Genomic DNA, 17,954 nt, shown 5'->3' with positions numbered 1-17,954 from the left:
AGCCAATTGTTAAGCTAGTTGGATTGTAACAACTGAATTGTGCTATTTTCAGTGAGATTAAATTGCTGTCCCATTTAATCTTCACAAGAGTTTGATTTCTGTAACTATTGAGGTTTTAGCACATACAGAGTACATCTATACTAGCCTTCCACCATGTATTTTTGTGGAATGATTCAATAAACACTTGTCATTTTTCTAATAAGGTTAGGCCCATCTACTTTAATAAGAACTGCAGGTCATATTCCTGTTATATAAAGTGTTTATTTAGATTAAATGTTCTAAACAGAACTTAGTTATGTACAGCGTGTAGCCTTTTAAGAACAAAATAAACTCAAACCTGTTGGGTTGAATGTCTTCCTGGTGAAATTCTCACTATTTAAGGACCTCATTGTTTAAACAGTAAACTGAAGATAAAATAGTTTGGTTGTTCGTAGTGTCAGTTGTGTGTCCTTTCTTTAGTCCTTTACCCTCTTCTGGGCGTCACCCCAGGACCTGTCTGTCAGATATGCACTCAAGTACTGAGCTTGACGGCTCCCATTTGGTCTCCAAATCTAAGTTCACAATGAAAACAAATGATCAAATTTCTTAGCAGAGTTTATCTGCAAAACATAATACTTATGTCTGTGGTATCAGTTTGTTTCTCAGTCTAAATTGAACAGATAAATAATTTTTTCTTGTCTATTTTTAACTTACTTGAAAATAAATATTCTTCTAAATGATCTACAGTTTCCTAAAAAGCCTCATTGTTAACGCTTATCATACAACAGTAACGACACATTGCTAACATTCTTTGAGTGTAGACTGTGGGGTTGGTATACCTACATGCATAGCTCACATTCATCCACATTTTATGTGTACTATATTCTTGAAATGCTGAAGATAAAACTAGGGGCTGCTGGGCAGTTGTGGCGCACGCCTTTAATCCCAGCACTTGGGAAGCAGAAGCAGGCGGATTTCTGAATTTGAGGCCAGCCTGCTCTACAGAGTGAGTTCCAGGACAGCCAGGGCTACACAGAGAAACCCTGTCTGGAAAACCAAAAACCAACAAAAAAAAAACCCCTAGGGGCTGGGGTATAAAAAGTATGAAAGACCATTTGTGTACCTTCATATCTTGGAGCTCCTTTGATTATTTTTTTTCTTTCCTTGAGTTTTTCAGGCATCAATATTTAAAGCTTCTATTTTTTTCATTATCTGTCTACTTAGCATCTGTCACTAGCATAGGTATAAACATTGAGACTGAAGCATGTCTTTTTAAAACAGTATTACATTCACACTTTGTTCTAGTATTACATAGTAATGAGTGAAGTGATAGCCTATTTTTTAGTATTAAAAACTGAAATAAAATAATATATTAAAATTGGCCATGTTAACCATTTAGAAGGTATAATGTGTTGATATTAAGTACATTCACATGGCTGTGTAACTATCTCCATCATCCATCTCCATAACTCTTATTCAGAAGAGAAGTATTGTATCCATTAAATAATAGCTTCTCAATCAATAACTTCCTTTAGCCCCTGACAACTACCTTTCTATTTATCTTTCTATGAATTTGAATACTCTTGGTACTTTACAGACATTTGTTATTTTGCTCATTGTTTATTTTATTTATGATAATGTTCTTGATGATACATTTATGCTATCATGTTGGCATAAATCATATTATATTAGCACTATTCATGCTGTAATGCTTTCTTTTTAAAAATATATATCTCCAACATTAATTTTTTTTTAATAGATGGGGAAAACAGGTACAGAAGTATGGAATAGAAAAGAGATAGAGGGCTGGAGAGATGGGTTAGAGGTTAAGAGCACTGACTGTTCTTCCGAAGGTCCTGAGTTCAAATCCCAGCAACCATATGGTGGCTCACAACTCTCTGTAATGAGATCTGCCTCCCTCTTATGTCTGAAGGCAGCTACAGTGTACTTGCATATAATAAATAAATAAATCTTTAAAAAAAAAGAGAAAGATAAGCTGGTTTATTAATTCTTAATTACCAGCTAGTAACAGAGGACGCCCTCTTCAAGGCACTGAAGATTCAGAGTGGGCTGGTGTTTAGCAAGGCGAGAGTTTAGTCTCTAGTATTTAGAATTTAGGCTGCAGTTCTTATTTTTGGATGATTGCTGAGTGCACAGTCCTTTCTTTTAATTAAATCTGAACAGAATCGTGGCCAGATGAAGTGTTAGGTTTGTGTCACATAACAAAGATCACCTCCACGATGCAGTGCCAAGTGAGTTGTACTTGTGTACTCCTCCTTGATAGGTGCTGCACTGCCATCTTTCTATAGAACATTCCTTCAGTGCCCAACAAGCATACCCTACCAAGTTCTGTTGCATTTCTCCATCATGTTTGCACAGTTTAATCCCTAGATCCTGCTCTTAGGTGGTTACTAAGGAACAGGGGCTTGCTGACTTGCCATTAGCTCCTGGAGGAGGTGTGGCTGTTTGTCAGGCCAGAAAAGAGATGGTGTTGCTACCTAAGCTATGGTACACCCCTATTTTCTTCCTTTTAAGGGATAAACTATTTCGTTATTTGTACATTCACATTTTGTTTATTTGCTCATTTGTTGGGAATTGGATTGTTTTCATCTTCGAATATTGTGAAAAGTATTACTGTGGATGTAGGTGTACAAATATCTCTTTGTTGGCTTTCACATTGTTTCTGAAGATCCAGAAGCAAAGTAGTGCGACCATGTAGTATTTCTGTATATAACTTTTTTAACTTCAAAACAATTAGTTCTTTTAGAGTTTCATGCAGTGATGATCATATTCACCTCTCCCACTCTTCCCAGATCTACCCCCTAATTCTCTATCCACACAGATTTGTGCCTTTTTTCCCCTCTTAAAACTTTAAGACCATTTTTGCTGCCCAAATACTCAGAGATATGTAATATTCTGCTGAGTGTTGACTTACTGGGACTGCACTTTTAAAGAAAACTTGTCTTTCCCTCTCTCAAAAGCCAACAGTTACTGATAGCTCCACAGCTAACAGTCAGATTTTATGCCAACTTCCCTCCCTGTGCTAGGATTTGGTCTGGCTTGGGGCAGCACAGATTTTGTACATTCTTTCTCAAGCACTGTGAGTTCATATGTGCACCTGCCCTGCCGTGTCCAGAAAATATGGTTTCCTTATTGCCATCAACTGCAGTCTTTCTGACTTGTCTCCACAATGATCTCTTAGCGGTAGATGCGTGTATATGTATGTGTGTAGTCTATATATTCCCCTTAAAGATAGATGCGTGTATGTATATGTATGTGTGTAGTCTATTCCCCTTAAAGGTAGATGCATGTATATGTATGTGTGTAGTCTTAAAGGCTGAGCATTCTTCAGTCTATTCTCTATCCCTTGGCAAGTTGTGGGTCTTTATGTTAACTGCTATCCACTGCAAATAGAAACTTCTTAGATGAGAGTTGAGAGATGCATTGATCTATAAGTATTACAATAAATCATTAGGAGTTTGTTTAGTACTGTATCCTTTTAGCAACATAACAGTAGATTTTCCCCTAGGCCCATGAACTGTCTAGCAATTATCTAAGCAATAATGCCATGTTTAAGTTTCATCTTATGGAGTGGTGCTTAAATCCAGTCAGAAATTGGTAGGTCATTCCCATGATGTTTATGCCACTATTGAACCTGTGGGCATCTCTTGCCAAGAAAGTCATTATTGTAGCCTGCAGGGTTTATGGCTGGGTATAACTGATAGTTACTTTTCTTTCTTTTCCAGGAGCTTTCCTAGCACCCTGCTGCACTATGAAAGCTAGCTAGTAGGGATGAAGCTTCCAGGTGCACACCAGCTTCTTTGGCTGTGTTTTATGGCAATTATGTAGTATTTTCAGCAATAAGATCTTAACTATCAAGTTCCAGAGGGTAACCAAGAACACTTAGGGGCAATAGTCTATAATGTTTGGAGGTTTATGGGACTTCACTGCCCAACAACTCCAAAAGAAAAATAACCCATTCTTGACAATGAGCCTTTTATTATTTAGTGTCTAGTCAGGTATTGTTGCTCTATAGGAAGCTTCTACAGTAGTGGGTTTCCATATGACTTTTTCAGAAAGGTCTTTGGTGTTAATTATCTCTCCCCATATTCCCTCTTCTGTCCTACTCCGCCCTAGTCCTAGTCTTCCTGTTCCTTATGCCTGTATGTCCTATCTCCTTCCTTGAAAGTCCTTTACCATGACCCCTAGGTAATTCCTGGCCTCTATAGGTATTCCAAATCAAACACACATCTGAAGATTCAAAGCTAGCATGCAGAGATGAGAGAAACATACAATGTTTGTTTCTAGCTCTGGGTTACCTCACTCAGAACAATTGTCTTCAGCTATATTCATTCAACTACACACGTTACAGTTTTTTTTCCTTAATAATTGAATAATATTTTATTGTGTTAATGTGCCACATTCTCAGTGTCTATTCATCAGTTGACAGCATCTAGCTCTTTGCATTTTCTGGCTTTTGTGAATATCTCTAGAGTAGCATACAGAGTTTTTGGGGTATATAATCTAAGAGTGTTATAGCTGGATTATATGGTAGTTCTATTTTTTGCTTTTTTGAGGAACCTTAACAGTAATTTCCATAGTGGAAACACCAGTTTGCATTTCTACCATCAGTGAGTAAGTTCCCCTTTTCCACATCCATGCCAGCATTAGTCAGTGTGTGTGTGTGTATTATCTTCTCCATTCTGAATGGGGTGAATTTTTCATTTGCATTTTCTTGATGGCTAAGTATATTGGACATTTAAAAATGTTTGTCAGCCATTTGCATTTCATCTTTTGAGAACTCTGTATAGTTCTGTGCTTTACTTTTTAATTGGGTTTGATTTCTGTTTAATTTTTGGAGTTCTTTGTATATATTAGATTTTAACTGTCAGATGTAGCTGGTAGAGATTTTTTTTCCCGTTCCTTAGGCTGCTCCTTTATCTAAGTGATAGGGCCTTTTCCTGTATATTAACTTTTTAGTTTCATGAGGTCCCATTTATTAACTATTAATCCTAATGACTATGCTCCCTTGTTCAGAAAGTCAGTCCTTTCTTATACCAGCAAGTTCAAGTGTATTGCCTACATTCTCTTCTACAGAGTTAGGGTTTCAGGTTTCTGTGAGGTTATTGATCCATTTGGAGCTGCAAAGGGTCAGAGATGAGAATCAAGTTTCCTTTTATATGGAGACGAACAGTGTTTGCTAAAAGTGCTATCTTTCCTCTAGTGTTTATTATTGGCTTCTTTCAAGTTCAGGTGGCTACGGAGGTGTGGATTTAAATGTGGGTCCTCAGGTCTATCCACTGATCAGTGAGCCACTTGCTATGCCAGTACCATGCTGTTTTCATTGCTAGAACTCTGTAGTGGAATAACATCTGGATGGTGATACTGCCTCTGCTTTTTTGTTGGTCAGGATTTTGGCTATCCTGTTGGTTTTTGTTTTTGTTTTCCCCTATGAAATTTAATGTTTTTTCAACTTCTGTGAAGAATTGGGTTCAAATTTTGATGGGGCTGTGTTGAATTTTTAAAATTGTGGTAGACTAGACATTTTCACAATATTAAACCTGCCAATCCATAAAAATAGGAGGGCCTTCTTCCATTTTTATGTCTTCATTGTCTTTGTATTCATTTTTATAAGTCTTTCATGTCTTTGGTTAGATTTCTTCTAAAACACACACAACATACACACACTCTTAGAATATACACACACAGAGGTAATTGTAAATGACATTATTTTCTTGAATTCTTTCTCATTAGGTTTGTCATTTGTATATACAAAGGCCATGGAATTTTTGTGTTAATTTTATACCCTGCTACTTTGCTGAATGCAGTTGTTAGCTGTAGGAATTTTCTGTTACAGTCTTTATGATCTTTTTCATATAGAATCGTACTATCTGCAAATAAAGATATTTGTGCTTCCTTCTTTCCCACTTCTATCCTGTTGTCTCCTTCACTTGTCTTACTCTTCCAGGCCAGTATTGTGTTAAACAGGAGTGGGGAGAGTGGACATCGTTGTCTTAGTCCTGATTTTTATTGGAAATGCTTTGAGTTTTTCTCCATTTAGGATGATGTTGGCTGTATGCTCCTTGTACATTGCCTTTATTATGTCGAGACATCCCCTGTATCCCTATTCTCTCTAGGACTCTTATCATAAAAGGATGTTGGATTTTGTCAAAGGCCTTTTTCTACAACTAATGAGATGATCATGTGGTTTTAATCTTATTTATGTGGTGGATTATTTTTGTTGATTTCTATGTGTTGAATCATCTATTATCTATGTAGCTCATCTACCATCTATGTATCTCAGAGATGAAGCTGACTTGATTGTGATAGATAATCTCTTTAATGTGTTCTTAAATTCTGCTTTCAAGTATTTTGAGGATTTTTGTGTCTATGGTCATTAAAAATAATTGACCTGCAATTTTCTTTTGTTTATTTGGTTATGGTTATCAGAGTAATACTGGCTTTGTAAAAGGAATTTGTAAGTCTTCCTTCCTTTTCTATTTTGTGGAATAGCTTGAGAGGTATTTAGTGTTAGTTCTACATTGAAGATCTAGTAGAATTCTGCACTGAATCCACAAGACCTCTGCCACTTGCCTAAGAAACACATGTCTGGTCTGCCTTTATGTTCCCCATCCTGTACACCCTCTTCAGGTAAGGAGTCCTAACTAAAGCTGGTAACCCCTTTACTTCTGCCCAAGCATGCTTGCCCCATCCCTAGCAAGAAAGCTACACTCCCCACTTCAGTTTGAATGAGAATGATTCCCGTGGGTTAAGTGGATCTGCTTGGGAAGGATAAGGAGGTGTGGCTCTGATGGAAGAGGTTTGTCATTGGGGCTTGTCTTTGAGGTCTCAAAGGACCCATGCCATTCCTAGTCTTTTCTTCCTTGTTTCCTTGTATTTGTGGATCAAGATGTAAGCTCTCAGCTCTCCACCCTAAGCCCTGAATTAAATGTTTTATTTTATAAGTTGCCTTGATTATGGTGCTTTATATCGTAGAATTGGCAGAGTAACAAAGATACCACCCATTCCTGCTGTGCAGATAACCACACTTCCTCTGCCAACTTCACTGATCCTCTGCAAGGATTCCCCCTCCCCTGCTGCCCTTTTTCAGGAAGGGTGACTAATCCCATACCAGTAAATACTCCCACTCCTGCAGTCTGCCTAAGGTGATGTGTTGTACCCTCCTTCTAGTGCCCCTTTTCAAAAACCAAAAAACCCCTTAGGGATTCCAGACTCATATAGCATCAATCCTGCCATCAGAGCCACACCTCCTTATCCTTCCCAAGAATTATAATAAAATAAAAGCTCTAGGATTGACCTGGATTAGTAAGGCCTGGATCATATTGATAAATGCTCTTTAACTTTACTGTGTGGCCATCTTCATAGCTATATGAATGACATATGTTTTAAAACGAACTAGCTTGTACTAGAATAACAACTTCCAAATCCCAGAAACTACATAACTAACTGAAAGTTTATTTTGTACTTATGTAGTTTGCTTTAAGTGCATGAGACTGTAGGGTAATTCAGGAATCCAGACTGTTTCCATATTGGTCTCATCCCAAGGCTTGTACAGTTGCTTTAGCAGGCATCAAGAGAACAAGCTTCAGATGGTAAATAGATCAGCGCTCATGGCCCATTTTATAGAATTGGCCATGTCATCCTGATGAGCTACAAAACAATAAAAGAGAGAAGAGTAGGAGGAATATTGAAAAATGTAGAGAGTGATAACCAAATTTTGCCTTCCTGATTCAGATCCTAGGTGGATGGTTGTTTTATTGATGTGAGAAAAGAACAAGGTTTGAAAAGAAGATAAATTCTAGTCACTGAATTTGAGGTACCCATTGCAGGTGGGCATCTACTCAAATAGTCATTTCTTTCTTTTTATTTTTTTAAAACAACTGTTATAACTAAGTAGGCTATTAAATATAGCCCATACGATAGAATTTATCAGTTAAAAATATACAATTTAGTGCTTTTTTGTATAATTTTAGAACCATTTGTATCTGTGTCTCTCCGATGTAAGTCATTCTAATAAATCCCCCCCCCCTGTGTGTGTGTGTGTGTGTGTGTGTGTGTGTGTGTGTGTGTGTGTGTGCAGGGTCTCACTATGTATCTCTGGCTCGCCTGGAACTCACTGTGTATGACAGGCTGGCTCTGCCTGAGACCTAAGGGCTTCCCATCTTATTTTTTAAGACATCTCTGACAAAATCTTGCAGTAAGCTTGCTGATTTGACTAAACAGACTGGCTGGCTTCCAGCAGCTTCATATGTTTTCTCTGCCTCCATAGCACTGGGATTGCAGGTGTGCCTTGCTCCACATGCCACTGTTTACTTAAGTGCTTGAGATGAAATTCTGGTCTCCATGCTTCACAGCAAACACTTCAGGATTCAGCCATCTCCAGAGCCCTATAATTTTAGAACATTTTTATCATCACAAAAATAAACTTTGTACCCATCCCCAGTAATTTCCTCTTTTTCCTGGTTTGGGCAGCTACTTATCTATTTTTGTTTCTCTGGATTTGCTTATATAATTAACTCCTAGATTTGTCATCTCTTCCTCATATCTTCCCCTTTTGGGTTCCCTTTCAGAATGACTGTAGGTTTGCATAACTACTAGGTTGATAGTTAGGACTCTTCCATCACCTCTAACCCTGAAATAATGATTAGCACTTAGCATCTTTGCTGGTACTTAGGTGAATTGTGAAATTAATCTAGGTGCTACAGTGAGTTTTGGTTATGTTTCTGGCGCTTAACCGTGGTTAAGAGTATTAGTGGTCATTAATATGACTAGGGTTTGTTTTGTTTTGTTTTGTTTTGTTTTGTTTTGTTTTCTGTGTTCCTTTTTATCCTTTCTACCCTAGTGCCAAACATTGTCTGGTTCATTTTTGGTGTGCCATCTACATAGAGCCCACTTAGAGTTCTTCATGAATTTCCTTCTTGCTTCTTACTCTTTGCTCATTGTACTTAGAATTCCCCTCAGGGCTTTCCAGTTTCCTAATTTTTATTTAGCTCTTTACACAAATAGTCAGAGAATTGGAAATTTTAGCCTTTCTTTACAAAAAGCTGTTTTAAGAGCTATGTAATCTCTTCATGTAATACTGTTCAGAAACATCTATATTTCGCCAGTCTAGATCAGTAATATTTAATAAAATGTGCTTGAACCTGTACAGTTGCTTAAAAATTGTGTGTGTCGGGGGGAGGGGAGGAGAAAATGGTGATGTTTAATTTCAGTTGTCAGCTTAACACAATCTGGAATTCCCTGAGACGTGAGTCTCAGTGAGCGGCTGTTGCCATCTGGTTGGTCTGTGGGGTTGTCTGTGAGAGGTTGTCTTTCTTACATTAGTTGAGGCAAGAAGGCCTGGCCATGGTGGGTGGCGTCGTCTCCTGAGCTTGGGTCTTAGACTATGGACTAGTAGAACTGAGTGCATGTGTCCCATGCTCTCTTTGCTCTTGATTAGGACTCTGTCTAGCTGCTGCAAGTTTCCGACTTGACAGGATCTGCAGTTGTAACCTGAATAAACCCTTTCTCTCCTAAGTAATTTTTCAGTGTGTTTTCTCCTAGCAACAGAAATAAGACTAAAATGAGTAGTATGTCATCATTTCTTAAATACTCATATTTTGATTAAAATCACACGTAAGTCCTAGTACTTTGAACCTGTCAGTACTTTATAATGCTGACTGTGGTGAACTTTTCCCCAGTTCTCCCCTTGATTGATGGTAGCTTTTCTTTTTTGTCCAAGCACCTTCTCTGTACTTCTTCATCCTAGCCCTTGCCATGCCGCACTTCGTAATTACTGCTCTGCAGCTGTCTTATTTCAAGAAAGTATCTCTTGAGCATAGATATCTTTCATTTTAGGCCCTCCTGGGAGCTTGCATAGTAGCTAGTACATAGCACATAATTATTTGTGGACTCAATAAGCTAAATTATAAGAGGAATTAATTTGTTCTGAAAATAATTGAATGATTATGTTTAAATCATGATGATAGGCTAGTTTCTTCTTAGTTTCCATTCCATTGTATTCTTAGACTTTTGGAAAATATCTCATGAGATTAAAAAAAAAAACATGTCTCATCTTTTTAATTTTTGATTTAGTAGACACAAAATTACTCCTCAAAAAGCCTGTCAGGTTGGAGAGGTGGTTCAGTGGGTAAAGTGCTTGTTATTCAAGCTTGAGAGCCTGAGTTTGAATTCCAATGTATCTGGACATGGCATCTCCTGGATGTCATTAAGCACTGTGGGGCAAGATGGGCGATGGAAGCAAAAGAGTCTCCAGGAGAAGTGTGGAGGCCGATAGCCTCAGGCACGGTGGAGGGCAGGGAGAGCCTGCTTGTCCTCCACAGGCGTGCACACACACTCACACACATTTTCAAAACTCTGCACCTTCAGTGAGCCATATATTGTAAAGAAAACCTATTATATGTAAAGCACTGTGGTCAATGTTTTATCTCAGTAACTTATCAGAAATCTGTAGGGTAGGCGCTGTTGACACCATATAGGAATCTGAGGAACAGAGAAATTAGTGTAAATTGCTGTGGGTTATATAAACATTATTTAGCCAGGATTCAGGCCCATATATCCCAGTGTAGCTCCAAAGTCTCTGTACTAGAATATCACTTATTTCATATGTATGAAATAAGGTAGTATTATAGTATAAGAATGTTATGGATAGATGGGGATTTAGGCACACGTAATCACAAGTTAGGATGTGATTATTTAATTACAGAAAGGCAAGCTAGAGGACAGGGGTGTGGTTGCTGGTCGAGCACCTTTTAGTATAAAAGAGGCCCCACACCTTAAAATGGGGAGTGATTTCCATAGAGGAGAAGCACGGTAGAGGATGGTGGCCAGTTGCTCTTTTATCCCCTTAGTCAGCATCTGTTTATATTTTGCCTCAGTTACTATTAAAAATATCTGATTTGTCAAACAAGACTGATGATCTTTGAAATGTGTCTTTGTTCCATCACTCAGTTTCATATACTAAATATTGTTTTCCTATAATTCCTTTTAGTTTATATGTAATCTAACTGCACTTACAATACCATAAACAGAAATAGTGTTACTATTTTAAGAATAAAATATAAATAGTGATCATGTGTTGTTATGTTAATGTTTGAAGATGACCATGTTGTTGTTCTTAGTGTTTTATATACAATAGTCTTCTCTTAAATCCTTAATGAATTGGCAAATTTTAGGGTAAAAACTTTTATTTCAAAAGTATTGTTTATAAAATCAAAACTTTTTTCTTCTAGAAATCTGGTTAAGAAGTACTGTCCCAAACGCTCCTCCAAAGATGAAGAGCCAAGGTAAAGCTAATCTGTTAGCTATTGCACATTAACAGTATTCAGGACATCATATATAAACTTTTACTTTGTAAAATATACTAAATAATCTCATTAAGTTTTTCTTTAAAGTTGTTTTAATAAAAACATCACTATTTATAAAAAAAAGAAGCTACTATTTATCTTTTGAGGGTAGATAATTTAATGAACTCAATCAATAGGTTTTTCTTTTTAAAAAATAAATGAAAGTGGGATTTTTAAGTAAAATTTAGACCAGGATTTGGCTTGCCTTGTTTATTCTCCAGCAGAAAGGTGTTTTCCCACACTTCATTTCAGGATAATGAGAAGTGATGAAATTAGGGGAATAATTTTTGAATCCTGAATAAAAGAAGAGATTGGGGGGGACTTTTTGGAGATCTTAATATGCAGGTGGTTGTAAACTGTAGAAATTAAATGAGATTAAATTCAACAGCTTTTTGTATATGTTATTGCTTCTTAGCATTCTTAAGAGAGCCAGCCCTGTCTGAGCCCTCAGTTTAAGAGTGTTCCTTGGTGTGTTCCAAGTAGATGTATACATTTTAACACAGTAATTTTCTTTGTCTCTCTCCTTCCCTTCACACACATTTTTACCCTTATTTTTGCCCCCTTTATCCCTCTTTGGTGCCAACCATAATGGTACATTTCCATTCAGGATGTGGGCAGGCATACAGGCAGCTGTATCCAGAGCTGATAGCAAAGTTCTGTAGATCAGCTATCAAGATGCATTTGAGTGGTATGATTGGCAGGTTCTGTCCTCGAGAACAAGCGCACCATCTCTGCAACAGGCTCAGCTGCCAAGCCTAGGAATCCACCCAGTGATTCCCAAGCTAAGGCCAGTCAGTTGGCAACCTAAAGATTCCACTATGTCAAAAGAGCCTGCAGGTAGTATTCTTACTATATTTTGACCCCAAATACCCCTTTATTTATAAATTAAAGGCTATGTAAAGATACTTAAATATGTCCAACTTGAGCTTAATGCAGGTTTTCTTTGCATACGTAGTTAATATAGAACCAGTAGCTGGGATTAGGTTGAGCATATTAAGCTTATCAACATCCAGACACCAAAAAAACCTCACCAAAAAAATGGTAATGGAGCAAAAATAAATCTCATCATTTTTAATATGTTTTGTCAGGTTTACTTCATGTATCGCCTTTTTTAACATCCTTAATGAGTTAAACGACTATGCAGGACAGCGAGAGGTAGTAGCAGAAGAAATGGCGCACAGAGTATATGGTGAATTAATGAGATATGCCCATGATCTGAAAACGGAAAGAAAAATGGTAATATTTATGATTTTCATCTAATTACAACAGTCTTATGAAATAGTTTCAGAAAATAATTATTTTTCTTTTTAGAACTAAATGTTCAGTTTAAAACTGGTTATCTATATTACTAAATTTCCTTGATTAAAAATCGTGAGATGAGAATATGCTGCGAAAAAAATTTTCAGTAAAGAAAAACTGTGAGATATGGTTATCAGTTTATAATCTGAATTTAAGATCAGAATTTGGCAACATTGCAGCCCACAGACCAAGTACAGCCTATCACTTACTTTTGTTTCCTAGGTCCCATAAATTAAGAATACTTCATATATTTAGGTCGTTGAAAAAGAATTAACAAGTAAAGATTCTGTGGCATATAAAATTTTATAAAATTCGAATTTGAGTGTCCATAGAGTCGGATTTAGTCTGCATTCATTGCTAAGGCTACACAGTTGTCGACAGTGCTGTTTGCTGTGCAAGCCTAAAATATGTGATGCTTGTTAGCCGACTTTCTATAGAAGAGTGAGTTCTGTGAAGATGATCATTATTTTCTTTAACATTATGCCTGTTTTAAAGGTTATTTTAAAAGCATTAAAGTAACCTATAAGATGTATTTTAAATAAATTTTTTTACTTTCTTTGTAACTCTAAAGATGCATAACTATATATACATGTCTATATTTTATCACCTTAATAAAAGTTAAGAGCCTTTTGAGGATGGTGGAATTCCCTTTGTATATAAATGTAATTATTTTTGTTTGTTTGTTCTGTTTGTTTGCTGATGGTTATAATCTTCAGCATCTCCAAGAAGGACGAAAAGCTCAACAATACCTTGACATGTGTTGGAAACAGATGGATAATGTGAGTAACAGTGTTTTCATGTTTAATGAAAAACGCACAGACGGACTTAGCCCTAAGCCCCATGAAGCGTCACATCTTGGTCCCATGATTCTCAGTGCATTAGGTTTAGCAGCAGTGCCATTGCCCACCAAGCCGTCCCCCGTCCCCCCACACCTGCTCCTGGAGGCTGTGTCCAGGTCTCAATCTGTGGGCTGTGTAGTAGGTGAGCTATTATTCATAATCTGCCAATTTTTTTTGTTGTATAATAACTAAGAAATATAAGGGATTGAGCTCATTTCATTTTCCTTTTTCCTTATGTAAATAGTGGGACAAATTCTTTAGTCTTCATATCCTGGTAAATACTAGAGATACTTATCCAGTAAGTGGGGTTTGGAGAATAAGGAAACAGTTATCTTGGGAAACTATTTGCTTGAGAGGAGAGAACTAAGATTGTGGTTTTTGAATGTTTTAATGGACTGGATTTCTCTGGCCCTCCTTTTTTTAACATATGAATACAGAAGAGCAATGACTACTTTATAGGAAGTATTTCTTCTAACTCAGTAGTCCAGTAATTCTGTACGCTTCTAACTGCAGAAGAAAAAGAAAACCTTATAGAACAGACTTAGAAAACATACTGCATACTGTTTACTTAAAATTCCCTAAGGTCCTTTATAATGTGGATTTTTTAAAAGGTTCTGTTATACATAAACAAGGTGTCCACATAGACACTATAGTCTTGTTTACTTGATATGCTCGATTGAAAGACTTTGCAGTATAAGATGAACTTTTTAAATGTTCAGGTTTCCAAGTGATTGGCTCTTAGCTAGCATTTTTTTTTTTTTTTTTACAATAGATAACTGTAGTCTTTAAGAATTGTGCTGAAGAAAGTTTTGTGTGTGTGTGTGTGTGTGTGTGTATTTAATATGTCTAGTTGTGCTTGTCAGAAAGGCTTGAAGACTGAAAATGTACAAGTTCATGCAAGATACTGTGGTGTTTCTTCATACTATGCAAATCTTTGGCATTTTGAAAGCTCGTGCATATATTTGCTATGTTTTTATGTTTTCCTGTTAAAGTGAATATTTAAAACTTAGATTCTATTTTTATTTAAGTGTCAATGATTTTTAATCACCAATGCTGATTTAGACTTCGCAGGTATATTAATACTCTGTTTTCATTTTCTTTGTAATTGGTTTCACCAGGACTTTAAGGGAGGATTTTTAGTTATTAAAATTTAGTCAGTGGCATCTTTAGTATCTGACATCTAATAAGTATGCGAGAGAGTGTCTATTTTCATTTGCACAGAATAACATACTCCTATACTCAGGAGGTGCTGGTTCCTCTAGAAATGGGTGCTGACATAAATCTGTTTACAATATGTGCTGACTCGCCTTTAGAACAATTGGCAGTTATTAAGAAAAGTTACAAAGGTTACAAAGTAAGACAGAACCATTACAAAAGTTAGGTATTTCAAATAATGTATTTTTTTCAGTCATGAACAATATTGTGAAAAAGTAAATTCAACCCTAGTCAGCCCTTTACTTTTCCTGGTCCCTCTATGTTCATAAGTAGATATGACATGGCTTTTATTTTTTGTGGAGCCTGGAGTCCAGTGAAAGAGACCAGCGTTATTTATATTTAATATGTAGAAGCAAATATAGCACCCTATTTCCTAATTCTTTTTCTTTTTAGTCAAAACAAAATTATAGAAACCTAATGTGTCCGAAATAGTTAAAGGGAGCTCTAACAAATGGGAAATGAGGAACGTGAAACAATTGAAGGAAGAAGTTAGAAGAAGTCACTACTCCCAGGATGAACAGTGACATTTAAAAGGAGGGCAAAAGAGAGTAGCCCATGAGGTAGATCTTGACAGAGTGGTCAGAACTTAAGGAGATTAATGTTAGATGCGCCATGTTGCAGTCAGGAGGCACCAGGTGACAACTTACAGTTTCCTAAGAGCAGAGCTCAGAAACAGCAGCTCCCTAGTCAGTCGTGGAGTGGCTTCTCTAGTGCCCCATGTCCTCTGTGCTTGCTTCATCGCAGTGTGCTGTTTCCTATTCTTCAGCGTGGCTGCACCCAGGGGCAAGGAAAGAGGAACATTTCTTTCTCACTGTTCTTTTTTAATCAAGGACATAAAACTGGCAGAAGACCCCAGCAGACTTCCTCCTAGGTGCCTTTGATGAGCCCATGGCAGGAGACAGGGACAGCAAACCACAGCAATTAACAGCCTCTGTATTGAAAGCAGGTTCTGCTGTGGAAGAAGAGGGAATAGATGTCATTTTCTATATTGTATAATTATACATGGGGAAAGGAATATTTTTAATTCATTTGTACTTGTGATTGCTTCACTGTTCCAAGAAAAGTGTATGTTTTTCTACAAATAAGATACATAATATAAAACACCTGTTTGTTACTATTCTCAATTTGTGTCAACCCATAGCCACTGGACCGCAGTGGGATTGTGTAAATACAAAATACTCAAGTCTTCTGCTTCCTTTTTCTGAGTAATTCTCAGAACACAGATCATAAAGCATTTTCCAGGCACAGACTTAATAGAGGCTTTCTCTGGGGATTCTTACAAACTCGAGTCACAGAGACGGGGAATTACACAGGGTTTTTCCAAGGAAACTACCTGGCTGCTTCACTCCAGAGAGAAAGACCAGGGTTAGCCAGCCCCACCTAGAGTGTACTTAATGGAAGTTTAAAATAAGAACATACAAACAAGGATTCCTAGACAGTGAAAGAAAATATCAGTCCAGAGACCACAATAATATATAGAAGAAAAAACAACTTAGAAGAAACAGCAACTATGAAAGGATAAAGAGATTAAAAAAAAGAATATCCAAAAATGGTATTAATTTTCTCTGTGGAATAGAGGAAATGCTATATCCATGGAAATAAAGGTAGCTACTATTAAAATTGAGGGTGTAAATAAGAAAAGAACTTCATATAGGGAGAAATAAGAAGTCCATGAGAAAAAGACAAAATTGAAGACATCTTTCAGAAAGTAAAAGTAACAGAGGTTAGAAATACAAAACAACATAATAAAATTAGAAATTTTCAAATTTTCAAAATAACCATGCTAGATTTAAAAAAAGATGGATAAAAGTAAGTCAAGGAAAACAATGCCTTCAAATGTAAAGTCATGAATTTCTGGAGGAAAGAATTTGCCAGCTTCCAGTGCTGTGAGCTATCAACACTTATCCTCATGAGAGCTGGCAAGGTGGCTGTGAGCCGGTAGCTGGCGGTGGAAGGAGCTGGCTGGCTCCTGCACGTGCACCCCTGACCTCTGAGGACACACCCTTCGATGGATATGTAAACAATGCTGTGACCTCTCTTAAAGAGCCGTGTGCACGGCCTCTCTAAACTCTTAGGAGAGGTTCCAGATTCCTAGGAGAGAAACAGAGTTAGTCACAGCAGCAAAGCAAGGCAATAACAAAATAAACATGTCGTTTACAATGAATCAGGGATTAGAGCAGGATTGAGTGTATCTCAGCCTACTTATACACAAACCAGAAAAACATAGAGTAGTACTTTTACATTTCTGAAGGAAACTGTTTCCAACCTTATACTCAGCCACTTAAAAGTGGTGGTAAAGGGCTGTCCCAGTGGCGTGGAGTTCAGAAAGCATAGACATGGTGGCCGAGGATGGGATGGGATGGGTGGTAACAATAAAAACATTTCTCACCTCAAAAATGATATTTTACAAACCTTCTTGAAAGCTACTGTTGAATGTGGTCCTGCAGAATGATAGTGAGCCTAGTGTATCCAGATAGCAGAGGTGCAAAGATTATAGGAAAGGGAAGCCCCAAGAAAACAGCTATAGACTGGGATAGCTGGTATGAGTTCAAACTTATACACATCAGAAACCATTAGGAGAAAATGAAATCAGAGAACAAAGTTGATAGATTTAAATAATGTGGGTTGAATTAGCAGTAAGTGTTTATTGAAAATTAAACTTGTGTGCATGTGTATATATTATATCTCAGTTGTAAATAGCTTTTAAATTTTAGCTTTTAAATTTTTTTTTATGAATGAAAAAATTTCCTACATGTTTTCATGTGCACATGTGTGTGCCTAGTGCACTTAGAGGGCAGAAAGGGGTGTCAGAACAGGAGTTACTAAACCACAAGTCAATCTTGTGGATACAGAGACCCAACCCAGGTCCTCTACAAGAGCTGCAAGTACTCTTAACTGCTGAGCTATCATAAATAGCTTTTGTAAAGTAATAGTAATTTGAATTAGATAAAACTCGGATGTGGTGACACATGTACCCTAGCACTCTGAGGCTGAGGCAGGAAGGTTAAATGTTCAAGCATAGGTTGAACTACACAAGTGAATTCCAGCCCAATTTGGACCACATAGTACAACCCAGTTTTTGTTGGTTTAAGGAAAAACTCAACACAAAAACAAGTAGTCTTTTGTCTCTGCTGATCATATTCCTGAGATATCTGATAGAAACATCAAACCACTTTGAAGGGATATTTCCACATCTTAACTGTATTGTGCTTCTATGATTAAAAAACATGGAAGCAAACACCAATACCAACCAAAG

General features: G+C 37.1%; 1 protein-coding gene across 2 annotated transcripts in view; it reads left to right on the top strand.

Annotated features, from left to right (window-relative positions):
- Positions 1–17,954, top strand: part of Fnbp1l (formin binding protein 1-like) — an 80,996-nt gene that overhangs the window by 37,539 nt on the left and 25,503 nt on the right. For both annotated transcript variants that reach the window (NM_153118.3, NM_001114665.2), the window contains exons 3-5: positions 11,232–11,285; positions 12,434–12,581; positions 13,361–13,423. In NM_153118.3, coding sequence (NP_694758.2) covers positions 11,232–11,285; positions 12,434–12,581; positions 13,361–13,423 — 265 coding nt within the window. The remainder of the gene's footprint in view (positions 1–11,231; positions 11,286–12,433; positions 12,582–13,360; positions 13,424–17,954) is intronic.

The sequence above is a fragment of the Mus musculus genome, chromosome 3 (genome assembly GCF_000001635.26).
Source record: "Mus musculus strain C57BL/6J chromosome 3, GRCm38.p6 C57BL/6J".
Lineage (NCBI taxonomy): Eukaryota > Metazoa > Chordata > Mammalia > Rodentia > Muridae > Mus > Mus musculus.
This window is presented reverse-complemented; position numbering and strand designations above follow the sequence as displayed.